The 22,649-nt window shown below is 29.6% G+C and overlaps 1 protein-coding gene across 1 annotated transcript in view; it reads left to right on the forward strand.

The window, feature by feature from the left end:
• bent (projectin protein bent) overlaps positions 1 to 22,649 on the forward strand; it is a gene marked incomplete in the record, with an annotated part of 246,334 nt that overhangs the window by 208,071 nt on the left and 15,614 nt on the right. The window contains 24 exon segments of the mRNA XM_067045412.1: positions 377 to 673; positions 1,407 to 1,601; positions 3,763 to 3,950; positions 4,682 to 4,954; positions 5,074 to 5,349; positions 5,668 to 5,815; positions 6,541 to 6,727; positions 6,835 to 6,950; positions 7,112 to 7,399; positions 9,808 to 9,950; positions 10,347 to 10,630; positions 12,144 to 12,913; positions 13,152 to 13,430; positions 14,279 to 14,581; positions 14,664 to 14,966; positions 15,051 to 15,162; positions 15,289 to 15,461; positions 17,522 to 17,691; positions 17,774 to 17,891; positions 18,297 to 18,462; positions 18,618 to 18,778; positions 20,954 to 21,019; positions 21,097 to 21,394; positions 22,101 to 22,234. Coding sequence (XP_066901513.1) covers positions 377 to 673; positions 1,407 to 1,601; positions 3,763 to 3,950; positions 4,682 to 4,954; positions 5,074 to 5,349; positions 5,668 to 5,815; positions 6,541 to 6,727; positions 6,835 to 6,950; positions 7,112 to 7,399; positions 9,808 to 9,950; positions 10,347 to 10,630; positions 12,144 to 12,913; positions 13,152 to 13,430; positions 14,279 to 14,581; positions 14,664 to 14,966; positions 15,051 to 15,162; positions 15,289 to 15,461; positions 17,522 to 17,691; positions 17,774 to 17,891; positions 18,297 to 18,462; positions 18,618 to 18,778; positions 20,954 to 21,019; positions 21,097 to 21,394; positions 22,101 to 22,234 — 5,448 coding nt within the window.

Raw genomic sequence — 22,649 nt, forward strand, 5'->3', positions numbered from 1 at the left:
GCTTCATTGTTAAAAGAATTGAGTAAAAGAGGATATTACCCATACATCCATGTTTATAGAAAAACAATTAGGCTTTTTGAATCACTGCATGTTCTCTAATGAGCTTTCAAATTTCAGCTGATGTGGAAGATTGTATAACGAGTCCTATAATGTGATTTTTGTTCTCATTCGTGGACTGAACTTTTGTTATATTTCATATATTGATACCTTTGTTACAGATATTGAAATATGTGTACTAGTAGCTTATATTACATCATAGCAATTCAAGGATGACCTATTAAGAAGATTTATTTATAAAATTAATTTTATTTTTTATTACAAAACACTAAAATGAACTGTCATTAGTTAATGAAGATCTATTTTTGTTATTTTTCAGGATATATTATTGAAATGTCTGATTTTGGTCTTGATAATTGGAAGCAGGTTCCTGGATTCTGTCCTAATACATCATTTACAGTGAAAGGTCTTTCTGAGGGTAAAAAATATGTTTTCCGAATCAGAGCAGAAAATATGTATGGAATTTCTGAACCATTAGAAGGGAAACCAGTGCTTGTTAAAAGTCCTTTTGATCCACCTGATGCTCCATCACAACCTGAAATTGTTTCATACAGTCCAAGTAGTTGCAATCTTGCTTGGAATCCTCCAACAAATACTGGTGGTCGACCAATCTCAGGTAATTATGATAAAATAAAGACTTTTTCAATAATTTAAAATATATTTATTTTTTCTTTTATCATTGCTGAACCAAAGCAAGTATTTGCCTGAGGCTGTGCTTTCTTATATTTTCCTACACATGATCTTTTTAGTTTCTGATAATACAGCTCATCCTTTGCATCCATTAGTGGATGTTGGCTTTGGTATTACTTTATTTATTAGCATTGTCACATATCTAGAGAGCTTTTTATAACTTGCAGTTTATATCAATTAAGAAAGACACTAGCTATTTTTCAATGACCCTTGCTTTAGTGTCTGTCATTTTATTTATATCATAATATAATCTAATAACAAAGAAATCAAACTTACTTGTTTAACCTATTTATAATCAGTCAGAATTTTCCCTCTGACAGTAAAAGGAAACTTTTTTTTTTTTTTTTAGAAAAAAATGTTTTCAGCTGATAAATTTGTAGTTGTTTCATTTCCTGTTATTTTTCATTTACATACTTTAAGACCAGAGATATTTGTCAATAGAGTTGAGTATTTTTTTTTCAATTCTTTATTTCTTCTTTTGATGTTTTGTAACATATCTCTTGGATTTTGCACCTCTGATACTCTGTTAACATTACCATGGGTATCGCCAATTGCTATAGATGTTTTCTTCTGGTTTTCTGTTTTAAATATAATTAGATTAATTTAAATTAATTAAAAAGCTTATACTCAGAATGAATGCCAAGTTTATTGATTTTTAGGTTATTATATTGAAAAACGAGAGCGTGGTGGTGATTGGGTCAAAGTTAATAATTTCCCTACACCTAATACATTCTTTACGGTGCAAGGACTTCATGAAGGGCTACGATATGAATTCAGGGTTATTGCTGTGAATGAAGCTGGTCCTGGAAAACCAAGTAGACCTACAGACCCAATGGTTGCAAAAGAACAAAAACGTAAGAATATTTTTTAACAAAATTCTATCCTTATCAGAATTTGATAATGATGAAGTTATAAATTATAATATTTAGGTGAACTTTATCAACTAATCATTTTATTATATTTATAAGCAACACAAATACTAATTTTTATTAAGTTTCGCTTGAAATATTTTATATATATATTTATATTAAATATAAATTAAAAAAAAAATGCATAAATATAAATTTACATGAAATTAATAACTATAAAAATACTTTCTTGATTTCCTTGAATATTAGTCAGACTTATCATTATTATAAATCATACTGTTTTATTTTCTTCACTAAACCTAACTTAAAATAAAAATCATGAGATTAAATATTGGATTTTAGTACATATAATGCATTTTTAACTGAAAAAATTTACCAATGAAATAAAATTTGTACAATTCATTCTCAATTCTGACTAATTTTACATGAAAAATTTACTTCAAGAAATGTTATCTATCAATGGATAATTCATTAAATGTTATCACTAAATTATAAAAATAAAATATAATTAATATATATAAAGATAGTCAGGGTTGTGGTCGAAAATGGAACAAATAGTTTATAACTATTTTAATGTCCGACGTTTCGCCCCACTTGGCAGGGTTTCTTCAGGGCTGTTCAAAGCGAAAGGTTGAACAGCTACGAAGGTTGAACTTGCTGTTGAAGCCCTGCAAAGTGGGGTGAAACGTCGGACATTAAAATAGTTATAAACTATTTGTTCCATTTTCGACCGCAACCCTGACCATCTTCTTATATTTAAATTTTTACGGTCAACTATATATACATATATAAAATATAATTAATATACATAATTATTTTTGTATAATATAGTAAATGATAGATTATTTTTTTAGTGAAGAGTATTAATAAATTCAAAATTTTAATAAAATGAATATTTTTTTTTCATCATAGAGGAAAAACTTTATTAAAATACAAAGTTATGCTGCCCAACTTCATTGGGATGCTAATCACACAGCATACTTATTTTAGTTTAATCAGACACTATTTTTAATCTTCTAATAAATAAGCCTAGACAAGTATACAATAATAAAACAATAATTATAAACATTTTTTTTCTCTTTTTTTCCCCCTTTTTCATGTTTTCCCCCCTTTTCTATCCTTTCACCTTTCTCTCTTTTTTTCTTTTCCTCCCCTTCTTTTTCCCTTTCATTTTTTGGCTTCAGTCCAATGTGTCTTTAACAGAATAATGGATAAAATAGTGTATAATGTAAAATATAGATATGAGAAAATATATGAAAGATATTTAAGTAACAAATTTAAATTTAAAAAAAAAATCAACAAACTATGTTAAAATTAATATACAATAAATATTAAGATATTAAAAACATATTCAAAAATAATAAAGTAACAAATAAGATATGCAATGTATGCATGTCATCCTTCCTCTGGATGACTACATTACTCAATAATTTCCATGCATGTGGTGGTGGATGATTCCCAGGAAGTTGAGTATTATATTTTCTGTTATCCTAGCCACGCTCTGGACATCGACCCCGAGTACCATGAAGCTCCTAGTTGTGCTGGGTATCATTTCACGGGCTCCGAACCAGAGGCCTCTCACATTGAAGTCTCACTCTCCGAAGCCCTCACGGAACTTTTCCTTAAGGAAAGGGATGCATTTATCGTAGATTTCCTTCTTTTCCCTATCTAATTTATTTGCCTGGTCAAGGTCGTTATTTCCATATCTGACAGTGGGATCTAGAATAATTGCTGACTTCCCCTTCTAAGGGAAAGCAACAATATCCGCATGTCTTGTGGATCCAACACAGTAGACCTTGTCGAAGTAGGCAAAATCTCTTTCTTTTAGGAGCTTCATTAACTCGTACTTCACCCTATGATATCAGCGTGTTATGAGGAGGGAGTTGTTGGGGCATTTCCCGAGCCTGGTGTTTCAGGCTCTCTGTTGCATTTGCAACAGAGGGACCCAACTTCTCTATCCTGTGTGCTAACACCTGGGACTCCACGTAGGGGTGCATAATTTATATTCAATTTCAGGGCATTGGTCCATTCAGAGCCCGTAAGTATTTGTTTATCTTATATAAACTTATTTGCTCTTGGATCTAAAAAAGGTATAAAAAGAATTTAATGAGAGTAACAATTTACAAGAAGTTACATGATATTACAGGAGTTCCTGATCCACCAGAGCCTCCACTAGCTGACAGAATAACAAAGAATAGTGTCACCTTATCCTGGAGACCTCCAAGGAATGATGGTGGTTCAAAAATAAGTGAATACAAAATTCAGAAGAAATCTAGAGGGGACAGTGACTGGTCGGAAGCTGCTACTGTTGATGCTCCTAACTGTATTCATACTGTAAGTAAATCATTTTTTAGACTCATTAAGAAAATTCTATATTGTATATTTTTAGTGTTTTTTATTAGTTGAAAATAAAGTTGTTAGTTTTAAACCTTAATTAATATAATAAATTAAAAAATATAAATAAACTTTATTGACAAATGTTGTGATTTAAAAGAAAAAAATTGAACACTAATTCATTAAAAAAAAAGCAGCATTTTTTATCACATAAAGTATCATCTTAAATATTACTACAAATAAATAAATTATTGAGTTTTATATGCTCTGGTAGCTGGCATGTATTATCAAATAAATGCTTACCCTAATATCTAGGTTTCCAACAGAAGGTTGTTATTCTGCTAACCTCGAGAATTTTATCTTTGTAATCGTGTTATTTAAATTTTTTATCTAAACATCTAGGAAATTATTTATAAATTGCAAATAATCATAACCTAAAATTTTAACACACATTATAATCCTTCTAAGTTCTAATTATATGTATTACTTTTTGTACTCTAAAACTATAATATTTTCCTTTTATTATTGTTACATATTGAAATTAACCAATATTAATCCTATTCTCCACAATAAGTCTTTTTCCCATTTTCATATCTTACTTTTTACCAATGTCCATTTACTGTTCATAGCTACAGTTTACATTTTTAATTTTATTTTACTATAGATATGGAATATCACTACAATATAAATATATTTATAACAATAATGATGCTCATAAATAATTTTTTCAGGTAAATGATCTCATAGAGGGCCATGAATATCAATTCCGTATAATTGCTTTGAATTCCGTTGGTCCCTCAAATCCAAGTAGACCAAGTATGAATATAGTTGTAGAGGAACAGCCAAATAAACCATCAATGGACCTTGGTGGTGTCAGAGATATTACTGTGCGAGCGGGAGAAGATTTTTCAATTCACATTCCATTTGTTGCATTCCCTCAACCTACAGCATCTTGGCTTGTTAATGATGCTGTAATGACTGATGATGAAAGAATACATAAACAGGTGGGTAATTCTTTTCAAGTATCGCATAATTACTATTGTCTATTACATATTTACAATTTCTGTTTTTACCTTTATTATTACTTTGTTTACCACATTAAAACAATATTACTGATTTTCAGTTAACTCCCAACTCTGCAAGCTTAATTGTGAAAAATGCCTTAAGATCTGACACTGGACAATATCGTTTACAATTGAAAAATCAATATGGTTTTGATACTGCCACACTTCATGTTAAGGTACTTGATCGCCCATCACCACCTCAAGATTTAAGAGCTGAAGAATTTGCTGGTGATGCTTTAACATTATATTGGAATCCCCCTAAAGACAATGGTGGTGTTGAAGTTTCAAATTACATCATTGAAAAGAAAGAAACTCATTCTTCAACATGGACAAAGGTAATTTAATTATTCTTATTCTAATACTTCGAGAGGAAATAAATACTCTATTGGCTATGGCTGATATAAACATAATATAGTATATATAGTTGACCGTAAAAATTGATATATAGGAAGATGGTCAGGGTTGCGGTCAAAGGAGAAACAAAAATAGTTGTAAACTATTTTTGTTTCTCCTTTGACTGCAACTCTGACCATCTTCCTATATAAACATAATATAGCATAGCCATATTAATATATTATTTACCAATGCCCAAATTAAGTGTAAGTGTATACATAGATAAACAGAAAATGTTTATTTTCTACTTTATGTTTTAGGTCAGCAGTTTCTGTACAGTTCCATTCTGTCGAATAAGAAATTTGAAAGTGGGACTAGATTATGATTTCCGAGTGATGGCTGAAAATTTATATGGTACTTCTGATCCTGCAGTCACGAGAGATCCAATTAAAGCAAGACATCCTTTTGGTAATTACCTGTACAATTTTTTTTTTAATATTCTAACTTAGATGAAAACTTAATTACTTTAATATATTATTTATATAATTTATAATACATTATGAGATATTTAATTAATTAAACCAATTAAGGGTCTTGGTTGCTATACTTTATTATGGTGTACAAATATTTGACCAAGAATCATAATAGAAGATGATGTAGTTAGTATTATGGCCAGCTTTTTACTAAAACTCATGGAAGACTCTGGTTTGACTTATTCTCTATTATGTAGCTCTGCTGGCTGTGCTTCAGGAGATTCTACAGTCCTACAATCGGTCAATACCTAATAAAACAGAAAATAAATTATACTCTACACCCTGGTTTAAATCTGTGTCCGGGAGAAGTTCATTATCATTGACATATTCACATTAAACATATGATCATGCCCCTGATACAGCTAAACCCCCTTTTTATCGTACATGTTTATTTCTACTGCACAGATTGGTTTTAATTATTTATTATTTTACTAAATTAGAGTTTTCATGGGGAATTAATTGGCTTTTGATTCCTAAAAAAATTAAAGCATAATCCTTCTATTGGATTTTGTTAACAGAAATCACTTATTTTAGAGTATAGGGATTATTTTCTCTGAATAATGTTTCATAACATAATTATTATTTTAAATCTAGGGAAACCTTTAGGACATATAATATTCACTTTTGTTATACTATTCTTTATTAACATTATTTGTCCAGATCCTCCTGCTGCTCCAGGAGTCCCAAGATGTGTAGAGGCAGACGAAGAATCAATTACTTTAACATGGATGAAACCCAGACATGATGGTGGTTCACCAATAACAGGTTATGTTATTGAAAAGAGACTAATTACAGAAGATAAGTGGACAAAAGCAACTCATGCCCTAGTTCCTAACACAACTCATAGGTAAGAATTTTATTTTTTCATTTATCAGCATGAGTTTCTCCTTTCTCATTTTTTTGTGAATTTTCTTTTCAATGCGTAAATTAATTTTTCCAAAATGTTTATTTTAGGGTTATAAATTTAATAACTGATCATGAATATGAGTTCAGAGTAGCTGCTGTTAATGCTGCAGGTCAAAGTCCATGGAGTTCTTCTTCAGATGGCATTTGGTGCAGGATACCTCCCTGTATGTAAACAAATCTTTAGTTAATGTATTTTTGTTGTCAATGTATGCTTATTATTATGTAAATATTTTAAACTTTTTTAGAATTCTCAATTAGGTAGAGTCTTTCTCTATCTATAAATATTTATAAAGAAAGTCCTCGCCAATTATTCATATGTTTACAGGTGCACCAAAAATTACTAGTGACCTTAGTATCAGAGATATGACAGTCATTGCTGGAGAGGAATTTACTATCACTGTACCTTTTATTGGTAATCCCACACCAAAACCTTTGTGGTTTATTAATAATGAAGAAGTGTTATCTGATAGTAGAATTAAGTTTGAAACAACTACAACTGAGACAGTTTTTCGGAATAAATGTGCTAAGCGATCTACAGATTCAGGTTCATATACCATACAACTTATCAACTCCGAAGGTTCAGATTCAGCAAGTTGCCGAGTTATTGTTGTTGGTAAGTATATTAGAAATGTAACATAGTAGCTATAATAGAGATGCCAAATTTAATTAAATCAGAGACAATTAGCTGGAGTGCATAATCCTGATCTAGATCTGAAGAGAATAGAGACTTCTAAGAAATTTATATTATTAATTCCCACATTCCATACACTGTCTGTTAAATAACAGCTATACTGATTGCAATTATAGTGTTGAAAATTATTAATCAAAATAATCACTGGAAACTATATATGTTAATTACACAACAAAGAATTCAAAATACCTTTCAGTTTACTTCCTTTAATATTTTATTAAGCAAAATCTTTGCAAGGGATTTCATCTTATAATAGCCTCTACCTATCTGTATGTGTTTAAATTCTCAGATTATCATTGAAATCCAATCATCAATGGAATGGCATTCCGCATTTCTGCTATACATACCTCTTATAGTTTCCTTAACATGTAACTTGTGCCTAAAATTGTACATACTTTTATTGGTTGTAAAGGCTGCCATCAGCTTAACCAGCAACCTGGGTAAAATAATTCAGCAAGCCTCTTCTCACTCAATATTTAATGTGCTTTATTTTTGTAAATAATAGTTATATTAACATATGCATTAAAGTTTTATGAAAACAAAACTCACTAGTACATTACAATAACTAGAGTTTATTGTTTAACATACACTACAACACAATGTTTTTTGCTGAAATATGTTTGATAAATGCCAGAATTATGAGAAAAAAAGAGGTTATAGTTTTCAAAACTGTTTAAAGTTAGATAATATTTCACTTGCTCTCTTTGGATCTCTGATTTCACTTGCTGCTGTTGTTTCACCAATAAGAATTTAATTTATGTTTCTTGAAGTTGCTTAGCATACATTTTTTATTAGGATATATCTCTGTTTTTCCTTTAAGAGGCCCCAAGTTTTCTAGGTTCACCACTGACCTACAATTTGTTAATAATTTGATGACTTTCATTTAATTCTATTGTCTAATATCTTAGGAAGATTTATTTAAATAGAGATTTTGTAATATTTAATGAGAGAATTACATATTTAACCAATGTAAAACAAGATTCTGTGTTGAAAATGCCATTCGATTTCAGCAAGATCAGAAAAAGTGTTAATTGTAATAAAGAATTGTCTTCAACTGAAAGAAAAATCCCAGAATCCTACCTTAAACATAATGTCATTGTTTCAGTTGATCTGAAATTAAAGTATAAACTTTGAAGAATGGTTCAGACAAGTATCTGGTTGGTTTGAAATTATCTTTTATATTTTAATTGCACTAATTGCAAACAACCATTTTTCCATCAGTTGAAAAAGCTCTCCTTTGTGAATTGAAAAGATTAATCCAAATGTTAAACTTGGAACTAAATAATGTTCCTGCTATGAGAATTGGTGTATTTAATAAAATTAAACATAGTTAATTTAAACTAATATGCTCAACCAAGGGATGTTTATTTCCTATTTTAATTGAGAGAAAAATTATTTTAACAAAAAATTTGGCCAAATATGCAAAATAAAATTTAATGTATCCCAGCCAAAATATGCCAAGTATATGGAGTGGCCTGTACACTTTAGAAAATAAACAAGTAAATTTCAGAGCTAATAGTTTGTTCACCAGTTTCAGAGGTGTCGGTGTATATAAATATTTGATTTGTTCCTTTGATTCAAGGCTGATGCCTTCTTCAGCTTTACATTTCTTTAATTTCACTATCATTTATCTCTTGATATTTTCACAGGAATGATGAACTCTAAGCTATCAACCCTACAATAAACCTTAATCCAAAAGGATTAGTAATAAATGTTTAAACAAAAAAACATTATCGTTTATTAACACCAATACTTTCAAATCATATTTTAATTCTTTATTCCATTACTATTAATCAAGATTATTACTTATATGCTCAATTAATTTGGTTTTTCGTATCAATTGTCTGTTATAATAAATATATGTTTAGTCAATTGATATAAAAATGATTTTACAATATTAATAGGAACGTTTGAATTGAAAAACATCAAATGAATTGATAAATATCAAAATTTTGTGATTTGAAATAAAGTTACTGTAAGACTATATTACATATTTATAGAATTGGTAAACAAATAAAGAATAGTCTCTGTATACTTCCACTTCTCTTAAATATCAGATCTTATGTTTATAGAACCCTTGTCAGTGAACTTGCTGATAAGCAACAACTATCTATTACAATTTTATTTAGTTAACATTGATATGCCTGCATTTCTGTGGGTCCCTTTGAATTGTACTTTTTTTTTTTTTTTTATACAATTATGTAGTTATTAATTATAATTTAAAAGATTTTTTTTTTTATATTTTACATATTTTTTATTTAAATATTGCTAAATGAAGCTTATTCAACTGAATAAAATCATGATTCTTAACAACTTTTTAAAAATTTCAGACAAACCATTACCTCCTCAAGGGCCAATAGAAGTGTCAGATATTACTCCTGAGACTTGCAGCCTAGCATGGAGGCCACCTGCAGATGATGGAGGCTCACCAATTACTAATTACATTGTTGAAAAATTGGAAAGCTCCTCTGGAGTAAGTATTTATCACATTCATAATCATGAATATTCACATTAACTAAAATATTAAGTTGTAACTACTTTATAAAATAGTCACTTGCCAACCGTTGAATGAAAGAATATCTGTGTCCGAGTATGATGGACTGAAGAGTAATCAAAAGTACTTGCAATTTATTTATTTAAAACTTAGTAAACCTGATTTAATTTGATATGATTTCTTAATTTGAACTCCCCCCCCCCTCATATAATATATTTTTAATAATTATTTATACATATATATTAGAAAAAATTAATATTTTTATTAATTTTAAAAATACTATTATATTAATCAATTAAATATTATTTATTAATTACTAGCCTTCTCAAGAAAAACAAAACTGTATGCATCAATATTATAAATAATTTGTTTCAGGTTTGGGTGAAATTCAGCAGCTTTGTAAGAAATTGTCATTATGACATTTTTGGATTAGAACCAAACAAGAAGTATTTATTCAGGATTCGAGCTGAAAATCAGTATGGTATATCAGATCCAATTGAAATGGATAATCCAATTACTGCTAAATATCCCTTTACTGTCCCTGAAGCACCTGGTACTCCTCAAATACTGGACTGGGAGAATAATAATGTTACTCTGACATGGAGTCGACCATTATTTGATGGTGGAGCGAAAATTCAAGGATATAAAATAGAAATAAAGTATGTCCATTTACTTTTTTGGTTTCTGATCATACACTATGTATGCTCCCAAAAAATTATTATACTTACGATATTGTATTTTTATTATATTTAAAATTTTAAATGAAATTATTTTAATTTTTTTATGATTTTCTGAGGGATCAAGTTTTATGAGTTGTTGTGACATCCCTTGATATTGAATAAAAGAATTTCTTTTAATTATAAACAAAGGAAAAAAATCAAATTAATGCTAAAAAAATTTATATAATTAAAGCTTGATCGATTTTATATGATAATGAGTGGGAAACTCATACCAATTTACTGGAAAAAATACAAAATATAATATTTATTTATTTCACCTTTTATTAGTAAAAACATGGGATACAGATTGCAGTAAACAATAGTTACATAAACATAATTAAATACAATGACAATACAGATAGTAAGTAATAAACCATGTTTATTAATCCCCTAAAACACAAAAAAAACTTTTTAAAATAATAACCTATAATTATTCTGTCCTGTTTCATTTACAAGGAACAGGGTCTGAATAATCATACATTTTTTCAATGGCATTAAACTTTGCAATTATGTAATGCATTAGCAATGGCAATTAATTAAAATGTTTTAATTTTTTTTATTTTATCCAACTTTATTTACAAAAAATACCATTTTTTCATACAGTAAATTAACATTGGATTTGATTTTTCTGAGTCATAACAGTAGAGTATTATTAATTTTTTAACCTCCAGTGCACCTAACTCTGGAATTTTCAATAAAATGAGGCACTGTTTTTTTTTTTTCATTTTACTGATTCTTATAGTAAATCAGATTTGAAGATGAATTTATTTTGGGTATTATTCTGATACAACACTTGAAGGTGTAATCACCAAAAACTGTTGACAATTGTTCATGGTTTTTGATGATTTACCTGTAACAAATACTTGCAAACGGTGCAAAAAATAAAAAAATCCTTAAGAACAAAATTGTTTCAGAATTCAGTTTATCATAAGAATCTGTTATTATAAGAGTCGTCATTAGAGTTTCATTGACTGAGGAGGGTAATTAAGAAATGCCTCAATTGTAATAATGGGTTTTCACGGGAAACAGAATTCTAAAACATTATATTGTTTAGGGTTTTTTGATTTTTCTTACAAAAACCGCCAAAATTGCCAATTCTGGAAAAAAATTGTTAAACTTCTTGGTGCTTCATACCTTCAGGACTTGTCAAATAAAAAAAGTACGTGATATGAATTTGTTTTACTATTAGAATCAGTGAAAAAAATACCCAATTCCAGAGTTAGGTGCACTGGAAAAGTTAACCTTAGTTATCTAGTAAGAACTGGATGAGGTTAGAAAATTAATAATATCTTCAAAAGATGCTTCACATGCCATCCAGCAAAAAATTAAATAAATATTATAGAAGTTAAGTGGAGTGAACAGATAGACTAGATATATAGATATATTCACCCTGTATCTATTCTCCTTAGAAACCTTATTTTTATCTCAATGATCCAATAATTTATATTTTTAGGGACACCAGTGATGATGCTCAATGGAGATCAATTAATGACTATTTAGTCAAGGACACTACGTATACTGTTCATAGTCTGACTCTAGGACATACATATGAATTCCGTGTTAGAGCACAAAATGCAGCTGGTCTCAGCAAACCTTCACAAAATTCATCAGCTTTCCATCTCAAAGGGAAACTAAAAGTTCCTGGTATGCCTGGAACTCCATCTGTGATAAAGGTTGGAAAGAACTATGTTGATCTGAAATGGGAACCACCTACTTCAGATGGTGGTTCAAGAATCTTGGGCTACATAATTGAAAAAAGAGAAATAGGAACAGCTGTTTGGGTCAAATGTAATGATTATAATGTAGTTGATACTTCTTTCACACCTCTTAATCTCACTGAAAGAGCTGATTATGAATTCAGAGTGATTGCTTACAACAGTGTTGGTAGAAGTGAGCCTAGTTCTTGCACCACACCAGTAAGAATATGTGAAACTGAAGGAGGAGAGAAACCTGAATTTATTCAACCACTGTATAATCACATAATTCCTTTTGGAAAGCCATTTACTTTACAATGCCAAGCTCAAGGAAATCCAGTACCACAAGCTAGATGGTTGAAAAATGGCTTGGAAATTTTACTTGGTGCAAAATATAAAGCTGAATCAACAAATGGATTGTTTAAACTTCATTTTACAGATGTTACTGAAATAGATGAAGGAAATTTCACATGCGAGGCATATAATACTGTTGGTCATGCTAATACAACTTCACATATAAGAGTAGGAAGTAAGTATTAATTTTTCTTATTTTGCAATGACATTTAATTTTATGAATTAGTTCTTTCATACTAAATGATGCCTTATTTAAACAAACAAAACAATATTTATAATATAACATTCTTGCTGAAATAAGAAGATATAGAAAACTTAAAAAGTTGTTGAAAATTAAAAACCATCTATATACTAAGTTTTATTCATGATGTTTATTTTTATATGTGTATAATATACTCTTCTTTTTTTTATAGATCCTCCTCGTATAGATAGAATGCCCAGTGCTTTATATTTGCCTAAAGGTGAGAATAGTAAAATCAAAATTATGTACTCTGGTGATCAACCAATGGAAGCTTATCTTGAGAAGGATAAGAAGCAAGTTAGTCCTAGTGATCATATCAAATACATTGTATTTGATGATTATGTCGTCATTTTCATAAGAGAAGTTAATAGTGATGATGCTGGGTCTTATAGTCTTACAATTAAAAATGAAAGTGGTAGTACGACTGGAAATTGTCAAATTTACATTACAGGTACTTTTAAATAATCATTTTTAAAATCTAATAGTTTACACAATGCTTTTTTAATTACTATGTTTTCAACAAGGAATTTTTCATATTTTCTGTGTTACTGCAATCTATGAAGGTTGTAGGTTCAGTACTTGATAGGATACTATTTTTTATAGTTACAGAAAGACTTGATCTATCCGTAATCAACAAATCCATTGAAAGGTTAGGTACCCACTTTATAGTGTTTGAGTTTGCCCTAAGAAGGTTTTCCAATTTCAAAATCAATCCACGCCTGATAAAATAGAAAATAAGTTTTCTACTATGGCTAGATTTGAACCTGGGAGTTGGCAGTACACTGTCTCACCTAATCTGCCACCCCATTTTTTACCTGTTTTGAAATTTTCATTTATTTTATTTAAAGTTTACCTTTTCTTCATGACAGTACCTTTCATACTTTTAATTTTCCATAATGTGCTGGCTTGTTGAGAATAACTATGTTTATTTATACTACAGTTAATGTCCGCATGGGCATTTTCTTTCTTCAGATGTCATATTTTCATCATTATTTCCTATCAGAGCCACTAATGTCTTATTAGGGCCTATTTCTATCATTCCATTTAAAACTGATTGCATTGCTCTTACTTTTTCTTCTTACTGGCTCTTTAACCAAACTTACTAGTTTTTACTTTTAAGATATTTGAATCCTATAAATTATTAGTAATTTGATAGATAAAATGATGATCTGTGGAATGTAAAATTATTTTAGCCTTCATGTCAAAATTTCATGGAGCAACTAACTGTAAAATATTAAACATTAATTATAAATTATATACTACTACTTTAGGTGAATGTATTTTTTTTTTTAATTTTAGGAATACCTGATGCTCCAATCGGTCCTTTAGAAGTATCAGAAATCACTAAACACACATGTACTTTAGCATGGAAACCTCCAAGCTATGATGGTGGTCTTCACATTTCACATTATGTTATTGAAAGAAGAGAAGTTTGTAGCACTCACTGGATTTGTATATCAACAACTTGTAGAGATACTACATTCACAGTACAAGGGCTTACTGAAGGAAATGAATATTTATTCCGTGTTATGGCTGTAAATGAAAATGGAATGGGCCCTCCTCTGGAAGGTGTTAATGTAATTAAGGCTAAAGCTCCATTTGGTAGGAAAAATAATTCATTGTGCTTCATTAAATTAAATATTAAAGCTTTTATAAACTAAAATAATTTTTAATATCATTACAGATTTACCCTCGAGCCCTGGTACTCCTGTTGTTACTGAAGTTGGAGGGGACTTTGTTAACCTTAGTTGGGACAAACCTTCATCTGATGGAGGATCAAGAATCCAAGGGTATTGGGTGGATAAACGAGAAATCAATAGTGATGCTTGGCAGAGGGTGAATGTGGCAATTTGTTTACCTACAACAATAAATATTTCTAATCTCATCGAAGGTCGTCAGTATGAATTTAGGGTATTTGCGCAGAATGAAGCAGGTTTAAGTTTACCATCAACTGCTTCAAATAGTATTAAAATAAAGGATCCCAAAGGTATATTTTATTGTTATAGTATTGACAATATAACATTAATGGATTTCCATTACTGTACTTTAATTATTGATATAATTTTTTCAGCGGCTACTCCACCTGAAATAGTTAAGCCACTAAGAAATGCTTATGCAGCTCAAAATGGAAATGCTCAGTTCCAGTGTATAATAACTGGTACTCCAAAACCAACCATAACCTGGTGTGTTTTCTTATTAATAATATTAAGTAATTTTATTATCTTAAAATTCAGTCAACCACTGTTTGAATTATGCAAGATAGGACATATTTTTATAATGTTTTTTTAAGTAAATTTTATTTTATTTAGGTACAAGGGAGCTCACAATATCACACCTGGAGCAAGACATTTTATTTTCTCAGAACATGATACTCATACCTTAGTAATAAATAATGTTTATGGTGTTGATGCAGATGAGTATGTGTGCCGTGCTGTAAATAAAGGTGGCGTTAAGTCTACTCGAGCTGAACTTATAATTAATTGTAAGTATTATAAAAAAAAATTATCATATTTATGCTATGATTAAAAACATATATAGATATTAGCTCTAAAATTTGAATTCATTCTCGTATTGAAATATGAATATGAGATTAAATGTGGTCAATTGATAATTTTTTGAATAAATGTTCATTCAATAATAATGATAATATCAAGAATTAATGAGCCAGTAAAAAAACTTGAAATATTATCGATTATTGTCCTTAAAATACTGTGCAAGTCCTCTTTAAACTTATTTAGTATGGGTGTCAGATGAGCTAGGAAATTCATATTTCAATCTCCAGCTCTAGTCACTCTTAAAAAAAAAAACATAAAATATATTAATACTATTGCATATACATGTCTCTATTTTAAAATATATTTATTAATATTCCTCCCAATATTGTTATGATTGAAAACATTTAATTTAGCTGCCTTATAATTTCTATGAACATTAGGATATTCATTATCAAATTATAATTTGCTTCTCATATTATCCCTTTTTCCCATGCCAAGATTAGTGATCTATAATCTTATTTTGATATGATAAAATCATTTTATAAATGTTATCACTGATTATTACTAATAATGTTTCTATATCAACACTTCTCTCAGGTGTCTAATGCTTCTGTTGCTAGTCTTTATATTTGTATTCTTATTTTAGTAATGTTTTTTTATATAAATAGTAAGGTTTATTTGGTGGATTGTGTTATCATTACTTTGTTTGTGCAACTTTACTTGTAGATAGAAGAACAATATATCATTCCCGTACTTCCTTTCTTTGCATTTTTATTTCCTAATATCATTTTCTTATTTGTTTTCATATGCCATTTCCAGTTTACAACAGAATTCACATTTTACTTCATTACCACTGAAATCAGCATATTTTTTTATCATTGTAAGTTTGTCCAATAATATTCTATAATAGAAAAAAAAGTAAAGCTCTCAGGATTTACTAAAAAATGCTGTACTTATAAAAAAAAAACACTTTTACTTTAGCAGCATCTGTACCAAACAGTTATTCCTAAATTGTTAGGTTGCATAAGATTAAAACTCTCCTATAGTACCCCTTGTAACACAATAATGTCTTTATCAAATCGCTTAGTCCAGTCTGTGATCAATTTCTATCCATCCATATTTTATTGAGACTTTTCAATTTTTGTTTTCAACTCGAGCCTTGAATCTATGTAGCAGTGCTCCACAAGATACCAAAATTAGACTGGTTTATTTCCGGATAAGAAGTATTTAACAAATACTAAGCAAGACCTTAAAAGTAGTACAAGCTCTTGCCCATTAAATTTCATTATTTTACAAAACTGCTGTATTTGATGAATAATTAATTGATATAATTATATCCAACTGGAATTCCATTTCATTTCTAACCTGCAATGCTTCTGTTCTTTTTAAATATAAATCATGGGAAGATTGACTTTATTTTATAGCAGATCCACAGAACAGGTTTTTCGATCCCAACCACAAGGAAGTATATAAGAGGTTACCCATTAACATTATATAACTATACCCGCGTTAGCACTAAATAACTATAAACCCATTAAAACTATATATAGTATTATATTCTGCCTCTACACATATCTGATGGCCTTACTCTAGCTGTCAAAAATCCTTAATTTTCCTCTTTCTCGTTTTATATACACCCTACATATATTAAATAATCCAGTTAAATATTATTCGTACTGCATTATATTATTTTAAATTTTATTCGTACTACATTATATTATTATTATACTATATTATATTATATATTTCTTATTAGGAATTTATAACTTTGATTTTATTGATGGAAAAATATTTATATATTGGCCACTAAATGAAGTAAATTAATGGTATTATGATGGCTATTTTTGTTATAGAGAAAGTTTTTCTTATGTCTCTTTTAGTTAGTCTGGTTGAATAGTTGGTCTATTATTATGTCTAATAAATTATTTTAGGTGAACATACGCCCCAGAATAAACAAATTGATTTTTCATTTTATTCTCATTCAAAAACTCAACATACTTTGCCTATAATCTATTAAGCCTATACCTACTTTTATTTATTTTTCCAGGTCCTCCAAAACTTAATGTTCCCCCAAGATTTCAGAACTTGGCATTTTTCAACAAGGGTGAAAATGTGGTTATTAAAATCCCATTTACTGGTTTTCCTAAGCCTAAAATCAGTTGGTACAGAGGCTCAGAATTGATTGAATCTGGTGGCCATTATTCAGTTGATATTAAGGTAACTTATTCAAAACCTAAAAAGTAGTATTTATTTAGATAATAATTTATTCATATTTATTATTATTATTTTTTTCATAAAGGAGAGACATGCAATACTTACAATCAGAGATGGCAGTAATATTGACAATGGTGCCTATAGAATTGTTGCTGAAAATGACCAAGGTGTTGACTCGGCTACTATCAACATTCAGATAAGTGGTGAGGCATAGTTTTTTTAGATATTTTGTAGATTAGTTTCCAAATAGTAAAAATATTTCATTCCTTTCTACTTATCTATAGTCATCAGTTATTGACACATTCACATTGTATATTGGCAGTAATTGAATCTGTCTTTCCATTTATTTATTAATTCCTAACTGTTTTAGATCATCATCTATCTGAAATATTTGATAAACACTTGAGATATATATATAATTAATGTAAATTTAATTATTAAAATAACTGTTCTCTGAATTATTTATTTTTTGAAGATTTAGATGTTAATGTATAACAAACACATTTAGAACTTTCAGAAAATTCTGAAATTTACTTTAATTGTAATTGATTTAATGCAGACTGAAAGCTTGGGAGAATTAAATAAATTTATTTTGGTGTTCTTCATAGATGTTCCTGATCCACCAAGATTTCCATCTGCTTCAAATATTGGTGTGGATTCATTGGCATTGAGTTGGCAAGCTCCTAGTTGGGATGGTGGTAGTCATATAACCAATTACTTGGTAGAGAAAAGAGAAAAGCCTATGTCAAGTTGGATTCGTGTTGGCCATACAAGGTAAAATTGTTTTCTTATATGAATTTCATACCAATTCATAATTATTTTATTTTGTTTTAATAGTTTTCAATCAGTAATTTGGTTTAATAGTTAAATAAAATCAATTTGTCTTTCTATCGTTATAGTCCATTGATTTATTTTATTTTATTTTACAGATTCACAGCAATAGCAGTGTCAGGACTATCTCCAGGGCATGAATATTCTTTCAGGGTATATGCAGAAAATGTGTATGGTCGCAGTTTGCCAAGTGAAGAATCAGATTTAATTAAAACAAAAGATCTTGACAAGAAATTACCAAAGAAAAAACAATATGAAGGTATTGCCATGTTTTTATTTTTTGTTTGTTTTTTTTTGTTATATATTAAATTTTAACTATCTATTACATTAATGATTTTGTCATTTAAATATCTTCTCTCTGTTTCTTTAACCCACAGCACAACAGGTGGGTCTGAGGGACCCATAGTGATATTTATTTGTCTTATATTTTGGTGTTTGGTGTAAAATGTACATTTTTTAGGTTGTATAATTCATCTTCTTATAAATAAATTAAGAAGCACAGTAATAAATACAAATATATTAAAAGTATGATACAAAAAGTAGACAAATAATATCACCTATCACACTGTGGGATAGAACAATAAGGTGTTAATGGCAATATATTTTAGAAAAAAAAATACACAAATTTTGGATATTTATTTTTAAAATGTATTTCATAGGATAATTAGATCAACCTATCCTAACCTTGGTTTCCATTGTTTTCTTCTCATTTATTCAGTCTTTTTTTTTTTAAATCCCAGGTTTTTTATTGCTGGTACTGGTATTGGTACTGGTAATACTGGGGGAACGTAACCCCAAGAAAGAACAATGGAATAATTCTTATGATACTATTTTTCCTCTATGTGGAATCTTTTTGATTCTCAAATGTAATTTAAAAGGGTCAACCAATCTGTGCAGAAAGCCTCATGTTCTATGATTCTATCAGAGCCTTGAAGACTATATCTTAGTGACGTGTACCAGTCACAGTCTGCTGTATAATGTAGTACAGTTTCTAGGGCATGTCCATATAAGTGATAAGTTTCATCATCAACTACTCCACAAATCTTAAAATATCTTTTTATTCTGCAATGACCTATAAGAACTCCTATTAGTAATTGAAGCTCATTTCTATTTAGGTCTAGCTGCCACTTAGTTCTAGTAGTGGAGGGTTTAGTTATTAGTAACCCTGTCTCAGCCTTCCACATTCCCTCCACTCCTTGCCTGCTATCTTCTATGTCCAATCAAGGACTTTTTTATGCTGATGTCTTTTAGAAATGGGAATGGTTTTGGCCTCATTAAAGGGTACTCAGCATCGCCTCTAGCGAGCTGGTCAGCTTTCTTATTACCAGTGATTCTCTTATGTCCAGGGACCTCACTAACTTAAGCTTCTTTAAGCCTGCAAGTGACTCTAATGTTTCCCTACACTCTCTCACCATTGTAGCGGTGACTTTAGGTGAGCTGGGGGAGCAAGGGCTTGAACAGAAGACTGTCTGAAAAGATAGTGATGCCTACACTTTCACAATTCATGACTTCAGGGCATGTAGCACCCAACAAAATGGTGAAACCCAACATTTGAGAAGCTTAGTTCTATGTCTAAATCTTTTATATAGACTCCTGCACCCATTAGACCAGTTGAATCTATCCTTAATCCATCAGTGAAACAGGGCAGATTATCTCTTTGTGTTTCTACTGAACCTTGTACCCAATCCGATGTCTTAGGGTATAAGTAGCTAATTTTAGTGTCCAGAGCAGGTGTTCTATCCAGCAGTGGTGAGCGGTATTGTAATATTGGTAATTCCCTCTCTGCCACTTCAGCCATGTTCAAATGGCTGATAGGCTCTCACATCCCTTTCCCCTGTCTATTATCTTTTCTTCTGAAATAAGCCAGTACCACTTCCTCTTAAGGGGGTTTTCTATTAAGATCACTCTTTGATGACTTCCAAATGCTTCCACAATCTAATTTTTTCTTTATTTGCTTAGGATGTAATTTTTGGCAAATGTTTTCAATATGACAATCAAACATCCTATAATCTCTCAAGTTGGTGTTACAGTTGTCAGAAAGGAATTTTACAATATATATGTATAAGTTACAGCCTGAGTACGATAACAGCTGACAGGCCTTATCACCTGATTGTGTCGAACAGCTGATTGATATGTATATATAGATGTACTGGAATGAATAATTCTATTTCTATTTCTGGAACCCGTGAGAGTTATTTCATACCCTTTTCATCTTTTTCCCTTGAGGATACTTAAGTTATATATATATATATTTTTTTTGTTTTTTGTTAATTTAGCGTTTTGTTAATTATTTGGGGACTTAGTTCCAGAATAAAGTTGTTTATCATGTCACACAGACACATCAAGTGATAATTATAGCTCAATGATATTTTCATTTTATAATATATTTAATCTTATTTTTATTTTATTAATTTTCAACAAAATTGTTTTTTAGTTGATGAAACAGGAAAGAAAATAAGAGGAAAATGTGAGGACACCATAAAAGATTACGATCAATATGGTAAGAAACATTGTTTGGATGTATTATAAAAAATAATGTTTTCATTTGGTGACATATTTTTGTTTAATTTTTTTCAGTGTTTGATATTTATTCAAAATACATCCCTCAGCCTGTTGATATTAAAACTGCTTCAGTTTATGATTCTTATGACATATTGGAAGAAATTGGAACTGGGGCATTTGGTGTTGTGCATAGATGTAGAGAAAAAAAGACTGGCAATGTCTTTGCTGCTAAATTCATTCCAGTGTCTCATCCAATGGAAAAGGAATTGATTAGAAAAGAGATTGACATAATGAACCAACTACATCATCCTAAACTTATTAATTTGCATGATGCATTTGAAGATGATGATGAAATGGTTCTTATTTTTGAATTGTAAGTAATTTTCTTTCTCACTTTTAACTTTTCATGATATATTGTTTTTAAAACAATAAAAAAATAATGGTACACACACATCCACACCCACACACACACAAACACATATATATACATATATATACACACATATACACATATATATTTTCATGTCCTTTAGTACATAGCAATGATTTAAAGTTATTTTCACTTTTTTTATTTTTAATTCCTCCAAGAGGAATAAATATTGTCTCTGAGCTGAAATTTGTAGATTTTCACTATTTCTATTTTTATCATGCCTTAAACTCTCCATTTCTCATTAATCTGGGTATCCTCAGATTAAAAATTTAGTTGGAAGAAACTTCAAAATATAAAAAAAAAAAACTTTTCAGAGAATGACCCCATATATATGTGTACACACGCAGATATATATATATTAAAAAAAATTAAATCTGTACCACTACAACCCATGGGTTTGTTGACCTTTCATGAAGGGTCAGGGGTACACATGTACTTTGTAAGAAAGTACTGTTACTAGACCAGTGATTGTGCAAGATAATTTGTATGTACACATATAAATACTTGAATGTATAACCAATTTTAAAAGTTGGTTTGTCTAAATTATTTGTGTATCTATTATATGGTTAAGGTGGGGAATTCGTTTTTTGATGCACTGTCTGTTTTGTTAGCCAACTCATTTGGAACACAATTAAATTATTAATTTCAGTCTTTCTGGTGGAGAACTTTTTGAAAGGATAACTACTGAAGGCTATATTATGTCTGAAGCAGAAGTTATAAATTACATGAGGCAGATATGTGAGGCAATCAAACAAATGCATGAAAAGAATATCATTCATCTTGGTAAGAAAATCATTTTTAATATATATATATTTTTTATAAATATTTATTTATTGCTATTTACAACTGTACATTATGATACATTTTTAATATTTAAATTTAAAATACTGAATAATTTAAATGTATGTATTTTAATATATATATTTTTTTTGGGGGGGGGAGGAGGGGGTTAAATAAAGTATTATGATGTTAATTCTTTGACTGTTATTAACCCTTTGATGATGGAAGGGAGGGCTAGAAAGTTGTGTTACTGAAACAGTGCACTTGGATGGGCTAACAGTTTTGTGAAAGAGAATCCTCAAAGCTCCATTTTTCTTAAGTAATTAAACAAATTTAGACGAATTGGCAGTGTAAAAAAGTGTTTTTTTTTTGTTTTTTTTTGGAAGTGAAACTTCTTAATGCACAATAGAGAAAATTG

The sequence above is a fragment of the Halyomorpha halys genome, unplaced genomic scaffold, assembly GCF_000696795.3.
Source record: "Halyomorpha halys isolate HHAL.00 unplaced genomic scaffold, Hhal_1.1 Scaffold1088.1, whole genome shotgun sequence".
In the NCBI taxonomy this organism is placed as follows: domain Eukaryota; kingdom Metazoa; phylum Arthropoda; class Insecta; order Hemiptera; family Pentatomidae; genus Halyomorpha; species Halyomorpha halys.